The sequence below is a fragment of the Harpia harpyja genome, chromosome Z (assembly GCF_026419915.1).
Source record: "Harpia harpyja isolate bHarHar1 chromosome Z, bHarHar1 primary haplotype, whole genome shotgun sequence".
Taxonomy (NCBI): domain Eukaryota; kingdom Metazoa; phylum Chordata; class Aves; order Accipitriformes; family Accipitridae; genus Harpia; species Harpia harpyja.
The window spans coordinates 10,775,434-10,784,950 of record NC_068969.1 but is presented as its reverse complement, the minus strand read 5'-3'; the positions used below and the strand labels follow the sequence as shown (position 1 = coordinate 10,784,950).

Genomic DNA, 9,517 nt, shown 5'->3' with positions numbered 1-9,517 from the left:
TTGTCGCAGTATGTCTTTCCCACCCTTGTCAAGAATGGTATTGACGGGACTTGAGTTGGCTACCGAATGTGTTGTGCATTGTGCAGAAAAAATTTTAACAGCATCAGGTTCTGTTAAGGGATCTGATGCAAATTGTTGGAAAACTGAACTGTTTCAGGCTCTCTGGGTGGGAGTTGAAAGTCTTGGAACAATTTTTTTGATGCTAGGAATGTGAGAAATGAGGCAACTCAACAATTAATTTGAGGTGTTGAAAGGTCTGACTCCTTAGCACGTTGGGTATTTTTTCCCCTTCTTTTCTTGTACCATTTTTCTCCTTCCTTTTCTTCCTCCTTTTCTCGGTCGTACTTTGCATTATTGTTTGCTTTATTGTGATACATAAAGGCATTTTACTGCAGGCTTGATTTAGTCCCCTCAAAAATAGCAGTGATACAAGAAATACTGATATGTAAGACTTCAAGTACTAACTGTGACAGGTGGCTAAGACCCCTTTGTCTGGAATGGACAAGGTCAGGGAAGAAAATAATACAAGTTCCAAGTTGCCAGATCAGTCTGAAGGATCTGGTAGAACTTGGTTGGTTTTTATACATGTCAGGTAAGCTACATTTCACAATAACCAGAACAACCCAAAAAACTGGCCAAGTATCTGTTACCTCCAGAAGGCCAGTCTTCCAGTGCTCTTAGTTCTAGTAATTTCTTGTGTTGAGTTTGTCCACAGCAGGAGCCAGGGTGAAAGAAGATGCTCCTCCTTCCCGAGACATCAGCTAGCCAGAGCAGATGCTGGAGCAGTGCTGTCTCTCTTGAGTTTACTGCATCAGAGATGGGAAAGTCGATTAGAAAGCAAGGTGAAATGTTCCTTTTTCCCTTTTTCCTTAATGGTTGGTCTGGGAAAGCAAAGTAGCAACAAAACAAAACAAACGCACACATTTGAAAAGATGCAGAGAGTCTTGCCCAATTTTTGTATGTGAAGGATATGGAGCATTCCAATTGCTGGAAGAGGAACACAGGTGAGTTTAGGTTTATGAAGTAAAATGGGGACAAGCTTAATGGGGCTTCTATAAATCTGGGTTCTAGAGGTGATTTAGAGAGGAGGAATTAATTGCTGGGCAAGATCCAGATGTGTAGGGGGAGCTAAAATGGAAGCTAGAAACACCTTACATGAACTATGAAGCATGAAGCACTGTATATTACCTCACATAGGTTTAAATATAGCTTGGGAATATGGGGGATATGGGCCAAAGGTGTACCTAAGGGTTGCTTTTCACCCCCTGAAAAATCACAATTCTTTCGAATTGTGACTTCTTCCTAACCTAGACCCTAGTGCTGCATTCTCACTCCAGAAATGTCTAACTGGTTCTTGACACATTGCTGCTATTGGCAGTCAGCCTGTGCTGCTGCATTTTACTAATTAAACGAGGGATACTTGGACTGGAGAATCTCCAGCACTAGCTCGTGGGGCTGAATTTCCTCCTGAAGATATTAAAGGATTATCTGCCATGTGCAAGGGCCGTTTAATTTTACTGGGCCTGTTCAGTGCTGTGTTTTCCCCTTACCGCTTGCTTCCTGCAGATGCCAGCTGTTCTGTGCTCTCCCTCTCCTTGGTCTGCAAGGAGACAGAACCAGCAGCCCAAGTACCAGTACAGGGAATGAGAGGGACCTGCTGTGTCTTGGAAGGGAGGCAGAATACAAGGCAAGTCTATTCTCCGAGCAGCTCCATCTTCTGGTACTATGGAAAAGTCAGAGATTTTTTAATGTTTTGGTTTTGGAAAATAAGATGAAGTAATGCAGTTGTAATGGATAGGTACTTAAAAAGGAGAAAAAGAATGTTTTTTAGAGTTATAAGGGGAGCTCAGTTAGCCTATGTGAGTAATACTATTTCACTTCCAAACAATTGCAATCTTACTAGTCTAAGTGACTGAAACTGAGACATTTCTCTTGCTAGGCTGCAAGCCTGCATTACTTAGTGGAGTTTGGTTTTGGGGTTTTTTTTCTGTCAAATTTTTCAGAGCTGGCAAATGGTAGAAGGCCTCTGACTCAGCTGTTTTTCCAAGGTGTTAATACTTAGATTTTCTTCTTGAACAGATCTTCCAATTAATTTTTCTGCCCTTTAAGATGCCATATGCTTGCAAATGTTACATCTTCAGGTGCAAGCTTTCCCTCATTTACTAAATTAGTAAATATTCTTTGCCCAGATACGAGGTTTACAGCTTCCATTGCGTTTGCAAGATTTTCTCCTCGCTCCTGTATCTTGAAGTTTAGTTATGAATCACTGATGCTTTAATTATCCACTTTGTAGTTTGGAAGAGTACAGACATCACCTTCAACTCATATGCAAGATTGAATTACACTTTACTTTTTAATTAGACTTAGAACAGTAACTGACCAAGGACCCACCTGAACTATTTAGGGTCCAATTTTACAGGGCAAGTACTGTCCATCACTCTGTTGCAATGATCTAATATCATCCTTGGCCACTTTTATTGCTACATTCCCCATTTTGCTTCCTTTTTTTATCCAAAGGCCCTCAGCTACCATTTGGCTTTGCTAAAATGCTGACTTAGCAAAAATTGAAATCTGAAGGTTTACATGCAAGCCTGCCAAAGCCCGTTACAATAAATGCACGTTCTTTCAATGCGGTCTTGTGTTATGTTTTGTGGCAGATCTACTTAAGCAGCTGGATGCCTTGCTCCAGGCCTTGATACTTATTCCAGCCTCCAAGCCTGTATCTTGCTCTTTGGGCACAAGAGGCTTTGTGGTGAATCAGCTCAGGATATAATGACCCACTGAAATGGTAATACAGTCAAGAAAATTGAAGGCCCTGTGTTTTCAGCTGGATCACTTCCCTGTTTTAGCTTGGTGTGGCATGAGTGGGAACAAGAAGCCAGGATTCAGAGGTGATAAAGCAGGATCAGGTAAGAAAGGTTGGGATGAGAGGAAGATGGAAGGTTAACTGCTTATGTTGCTGAAAAAAGCTACTTGTAAAGGACATTTACATAAGACCTTTAGTAACAGGGGCTTCTACAAACTTGCATATTAGTGGAGCAGTCCTTTTGTCAGTTTCCGTTTACCTGTGGTTTTATGTGCAGAGTCGGTAACAAAACTCTGGACAGTTCACGAGACTTGTCTTCTCATGTCATGTTGTTTGAGATGTGTTTTGAGATTTATGGGCCTGCATCTTTTTAGCCTTGTATGACCTCTGAGGCTAAACCTGCCTGTTGGCTTTACTAGTGCAGTTGTTTATCAGCATTGACTTGTTAGATGCTCAGATACTACAGTAACGAAGACCAGTAGTAATTTTATTGGAAATAACATACAAAAGTGTAAAGAGCATGCTTAGAAGCTTTTGCAAAGCACTACCCTTCACAGTATAGCAGGTACTATGGCAAGAGACAGGACCGATGACCCTCAGCGATACGCTACTTGAAAGTGGCTATTTTTAGTAGTATATAAACAGCTACAACCTACAGTCCACTAGAATGCAGTGGAGGTGAGTAGTTGTGCAAGTATAGGGTACACAGCTTTTATCAACCTGGGCAGACTTGTTTTGCCATGAAAGTCACCAGTAACTAGAAAAAAATAAATCAATTGACAACAGTGACAGACAATTGAAAAGGGAACATTATTAGGTGAAAGAGGGAGATCTAGTGAAATGGTTTTCAAATGCTGTTTCATATGGACTAATGATGCAGGGAAAAAACATTGTTAAATGATTCAAACCCCTCCAACACATTCAATGAAGGTACAGATAAAACACATTTCCCCACATCCAAATTATCTCCTACAAAATAGGTAAGACTAGACTATTTCTAGAAGGAAAAAATGCAGGTAAAAACTCTTCAGAATTCAGGTCATCTTTGTATGCAATAGAGGAACAAAATAGAACAATTGTGATAAAGGTTTGCAAGTCACTTGTGTTTCTTTTTAAAGATTTAGGCACAGATAGCTAATGCACCACATCATTAACTATTCTGTATCTCCTCCTACCTGGAAACATATTATATTGTTAAAAAGCTCCCTCCCATCCAGAGTTGGCTCTCTTAAACATTAGTATTTCTTTTATCACCAATGACTATAAACAACAGAAGGATGGTCAAAGTAGATGCTACCTACGTATCCAATTTTACCAGGTGCTAAAGTTACCCTCATTACCCATATTAAGTGGGCAAGCAAAACGCTTCCAAATCAACTATAACCTTGAATTTAACATGGCTGATTGTTGACAGAAAGTCTATTCACTGATAATTAAAGAACATATTTTCAGAAGGTAGTAGGTACAAGTACATTGTTCATGCCACTTACTAAAAAACTGGGACACAGTAATGGTAAGTGAACAAGACAATTTCTGAACTTATTTTAAAAAAATTGTCTTGTCATAACAGTAATTACAATGAGGTTGAATCAACTAAATCCTTTTGTTTTCAGGTTCTGCGTTTGGTTCTGAATTAAGCAGGGTTCAGTTTGTACACTGTCTTATAAATCAGATTAAATTCATGTATCTTTTTTACCAAAATAATTCTTAATCCTTTAAAAATACCAATAAAAAGGTATATGATAATCCAATTTTCAAAACCCCCTGTCTTAAATATATTTTTCCTATTAGCATATAAAAAGGGAAGGGAAAAGTTGTCATGCAGATACTCTGAATACTGTGATAATATTCAGTAGAACCATTAAACACATGAACCTCACAGTAATCATTCTGACCTTCCTTTTAGTAGCATACAAGCCAGGGTGTAACCTCAGTTCCCTAGCAGTGAATTAAGTTTCGTGTTTGAAAACCCCCAAAAGCACCATGCAAGAGCTGATCTATTTCCACTTTAAGTCGCATATTAGTGCTATATGATCAGAAGGATGTGAAACACTTGGCAAAGCCTGATGGGTTGTTACTTCTTCATGACTTGGCAATGGAATGACCTGTTCAACCTCTAGAGCATTTCTGTCAATGAAAATGTAGTCCAGACATCCGTGAAACCCACCAACATAGTTTGTATAAGCAGGTTCTCCACAAGCACTTAGCAGTTTGAAAGGATGGCTTAGAGGCATATTGCACCTTTCTTCTTCACCATTTGAGACCCAGTCTTCATGATCTTCAGCAATGCCACCGCTGTTAATAAAACTGTAAGTTCCAGACGATGGTGTACTATTAAAATCTCCACAGAATATGATTGGTATGCTAGGATACAAGTCACATGCTACGTGTTTGATGTGAGACAAGGCTACGGCGATTTGGATGAGACGGATGTTCCCACCTAAAAACACAAAAACATATTATTTTAAATACTTCACAGTAGCATTGGAGGTATTTTCCAAGTTGCTCATTTAAGCATCTATCATGTATAGTGCTGAAACAGCAATCTCATTTTAAATCTTCTGTGCACTACATTTTAGAACAGTTTCCATAAATAAAGAAGCCTTTGAAGTTTGTGACTATGAAAGTTTTGGAGAGGCAGACAATGTTTTAAACTCGCACGTGCAAGAACTCTGAACCTTCAACACCCGTATTACAGCAGCTTCCCATTCCATGGCAACCATCCTAATAATGTTCCTGAAAGGCACAGAACCAAAAGAAAACCAATTTAAAAGAGGAGAATTTCTTCTAAAAGCTTCTGTAGCCTGATCTGGTTGCCCTGCTGGCAGTACCCCAATATAGCTCCTTCAGGTACAATAGGATTGGGAAGCCACGAGCACACACAAAGCTAGCTATATTTTATGGTCTACTCTTTGGGTGATTTGTGTGTAACATGACTTGCCTTGCTTTCAGCTGTATTCTACTGACTCCCAGGCAGACTAGAACAATCTTACTCTAAGGAAAATAAAGAAATAGCAGCCGGGCTTGCTTCATCTAGATAAGGAGCAAGGCAGGAAACCCTCCGTTTCAGAAGAAAAGGTCATAGCTGCAAAAGAATGGGGGGAAATCTATTCTCCCTAGGAAAGACAAAAACCTTTACAAACCCTGTTACCCTACATCCAGGAACACGACAAAATTACCTTTTGGGTGCCAGTATAGGTGGGTATTAGCTACACAAATCTTCCTGGAAGGATCAGTTGTAGACTGAAGAACTGAAACCTTCAAGAAAAAAAAGCAATCTTTGTTAAGCCTTAAATAGAGAGGTTATGTATTTTAAAAAACGCAATGGTTAGCTTATACTTGTATGGCAATCCAGTTCAAAGAATCTGATGCTTATAACTAATAAGCAGTACAGCTCCTAAGTTGAGTCTCTTTATCTTCTATATAAGGTCTGCATGTCAGCTAATATATTACCACTACATGCAGGTATTTAACAAATGTTCTTTTGTCCATTAAGTGTCTGGTTCGGCTGTATTTTTCCCCTTCAATCCATTCCATATTTTTCCCTAAGATGTTGCTAATGCTGTACCATTCTTAGCTACTTTTATTTTCTATTCTCCCACCTCTGCAACAGAATTGGAGCTGTATCTCTGGTTTTAGCAAGCAAACTGTAGCATTGCATAGTTGTTAAATTGAATGTAAGTTTAGAGGTGATTTCGGTTATCAAGGAAGGCTTGTTAGTCCTACTCAGTCCACGAGTAGGAAACTTTTACCAGTGAGCGTTTCTGAAATTCCTGACACGGACCTCTATCTTCCACATTCGTACTTACACAGTAGCTCTGCTGGAAGACCCCCTTGCACCAACAAGCTCACAAACCTGTCCAACCTTATTTCTCTCCCTACTGTCACCTTCTAAAGTGGCATTATTAAAACAAGCTAAATTAACTTAATCTCATTTAGAACTGATTTACAAGATGTGAGTTTTATGAAATACGTATTCTGACATACGGGAGTGAGTAGCAAAAAACTCAGCAGCCAATACTACCAACCAGGAATCGATACCTGGCCCAGAAGTTCAACAGCTGTCTTCAGCTTAAGAGGAAGAAAATAATTTTGCCTTTTTTACCAAATGTTGGTAATTCCATATATCCAGTTCAGCAAAGTCTCAATGTTTTGTTCTTGTTCCTAAGTTGCTCTTCTGCCCTGCTCGTTACCCTAGCTAACTTGTTCTATGTCTCAGACTGTTCATCCCTCCCCCCCCTTCTCCTGTGGTTTGACGCTCAACAAACCTAGCTTGGCTGCGCCTGCCTGGAGACGGTGGGAGGAGGAGAGAGGCAAGAGGAAGCACGCATGTAAAAGCTGGTACCTGCAGCACAGATGACCTCTGCAGCACCTTCTCCTGCACCAAGGGGTACTTGGCCAGCTTATCGCACAACTCTCTGTGCAGCAAGTCCGAGCGCAGGGCTTCGCTGAAAGCTACGTCGTGCTGGCTAAGGAGGCCGAACTTGTCCCTGCGGTAGAAAGTGGCCAGGCCTTCGTGCTGCTTCTCCTTGATCCTGAAGAGCCCTTCGAGTCCAAAAGCGTCTAGGGCTGGAGCCAAGCTGTCCACGAAGACGGCCTTATCCACTTCTTGCAAGCAGATGAGGTCGGCGCTGTAGCCCGCCAGCTCCTTCTTGAGGAGGTTCTGCCGGTAGTCGAGCTCCAGGGCGTACGGGGCACAGTAGGGGTAGAGCACGGTGCGGGAGAACTCCGTCTGGGCGTAGACGTCGGCCAGGATGTTGTAGGAGACGGCGCGCAGGGAGCCCTCGCCGCAGACCTTCTTGGTGTAGAGGTGCCGGGAGTCGAAGGTGCAGGCGCCGGGGCCGGCCTCCACGGGGCCGCTACTCTCCACCTCGCGGGGCGGCCCGTAGCGCTGCGCTCCGTCCCCGGGCGTGCACCGCAGCTTCAGCCGCAGCCCCACCAGCGCGTTGGAGGGCGTGAAGACGCGCTCGGCCGCCGCCTCCACCCAGGCCGGGCCGCCGTCGCCCGCCGCCGCCTCCCCGCCGGCCGCGGGCCGCTGCTCGCGGTACCAGCGGAAGAGGCAGTGCTGCGGCGCGGCGAACTCGGCGCTCACCTTGGGGCAGACGGGGAAGCCGGCCAGCAGCGAGCGCGGCAGCTGGAGCTCGGTGAGCGCCGGCGGGTTGCGCTCCACGCGGTACCGCGCCTCGCCGATCTGCAGCACGGCGCCGTCCTGCCAGGCCGCCGCGTTCGGCACCTCCTCGGCCACCGCCTCCCCGTCGCGGGAGAAGAGCCGCACGGCCGGCGCCACCGCCGCATCTTCCCCCGCCGGGCCGCCCTCCGCCCGCGCCTTCTTGCTCTTCTTCGCCGCCTTGGCGTGGCCCTTGGCGGCGTTGGTGGCGATGCGGGCCAGCGCCCGGCCCAGCGGCTCCGTCTGGTCCCGCTGCATGTGCCTGGCGCTGCCGTCGGGGAGCACGAACCGCAGGCTCAGCTTGGGCTCGGACGGCACGCACCGCACCACGGCCCGCTCCATGGCGCCGCGGCCGGCGGGCAGGCGGCCGGCGCCGGGCGAGCCGCGGAGCCTCCCGAGGGCGGAGCGCAGCCTGCGCCACATGGAGCCGGCGACGCGGCTCGCCCGCTTCCGAGAGGCGCGCCCGGAAACGACCTCAGCGGGGCTGGGCGGGGCCGCGCCCCCAACCGCCGCCGCTGCTCGCGCCCAGAGGAGGGGCGGCGCGCGAGGGCGCCCTGCGTCGCTTTGGGCGGGGGCGGGAGCGTTAGCGCCTCGCCGTGACTGAGAGGGCGGCCGCGCGGCGGCTCTCTTCTGTGCCGGCTGTTCGTTCTTGGCCCCGTTCTCGGCGATTAGCCCGCCCGTGCGGTGCGAGCGAGACCGCCAGGAGGAGCAGCGCCTTTTGTTCCCTCAGCCGTGAAATCCCGTCTCCGGCGGAAAGCTTTCCCGGCCGCCTGGCAAACGGCTTGTCCGAAAAGGGGGTTGGTTTCCCACACAAGGCGCAGATGGGCGTAGTCTGCGCATGGATAAATCTCTTGATACCAAGGGTTTGGGTTCGTTTACTGTTTGTGAGAAAACATTTCACGTTTGGATTGAAACTTAAAACGGAGTAGTCCTGGGCTGTGAAAACGTGTTAGGAAGGTGCCCGGGGCTTTTGAAAACGGATCTAAAATTCTCCCCAGCTGCTCTTGTGGGCTCTGCCCACACAGATACAAAATCAGGATTTTAAAGGCTCTGTCAAATGCGGCCAAGGGGGTAGTAAATCTCTGGAATTTCTTAAAATTTCCATTTATAGTTCTACAAAACGTAGAAGCTTAGCAACAGCTATCTGGTTCGTGAGGGTATTGTCATTTCTTAAGCATTCTTGCTGTGACCTGGAACAAGAAGATTTTTATTTGCTTTGTGCAGGCAGAGCGCTGGAGCAAGGAGACTTACTGACTTGCTTAGGCTGTGTTAGTGGCAGACTGGGAAATTTAAGGTAAGACTTTTCCAAGTATCTGCTTCTTTTCTTTTTTTCTTTTTGATCGCAAGAGTATATTAGTAGCCTGGTATCGTACAAAGCACAAGAATCACCCTTTCTGTGAATAAATAGGCGCTGAATGATCATTCTGTTTTGGGCAGGTGAACCTTGTTAACGGTAGGGATCTAGGCAGGCACAGCTCCCTTTCCAGGGCAGCGCGCTGCTTCGTCTTCGAGGGAGAAGCCTGCTCTGAAAGCAGGAGGGACGC

General features: G+C 45.7%; 1 protein-coding gene across 1 annotated transcript; it reads right to left on the bottom strand.

Annotated features, from left to right (window-relative positions):
* Positions 1–3,597: 3,597 nt before the first annotated feature.
* On the bottom strand, positions 3,598–8,396 carry PDE12 (phosphodiesterase 12). Its single transcript, XM_052778463.1, has 3 exons — positions 7,152–8,396; positions 5,986–6,064; positions 3,598–5,246 (listed from the first exon to the last, which is right to left on the bottom strand). The coding sequence occupies exons 1-3, from the start codon at positions 8,394–8,396 to the stop codon at positions 4,804–4,806; spliced, it is 1,767 nt and encodes a 588-aa protein (XP_052634423.1). The 3' UTR covers positions 3,598–4,803.
* Positions 8,397–9,517: the final 1,121 nt, after the last annotated feature.

Coding starts and splice junctions, on each gene's coding strand:
- PDE12 (XM_052778463.1), bottom strand. CDS start 8,396: ATGTGGCGCAGGCTGCGCTCCGCCCTCGGGAGGCTCCGCGGCTCGCCC. Junction 6,065..7,151: donor AGAGGTCATCTGTGCTGCAG/GTACCAGCTTTT, acceptor TTTTTCTTGAAG/GTTTCAGTTCTTCAGTCTAC. Junction 5,247..5,985: donor CCTATACTGGCACCCAAAAG/GTAATTTTGTCG, acceptor TTGTGTTTTTAG/GTGGGAACATCCGTCTCATC.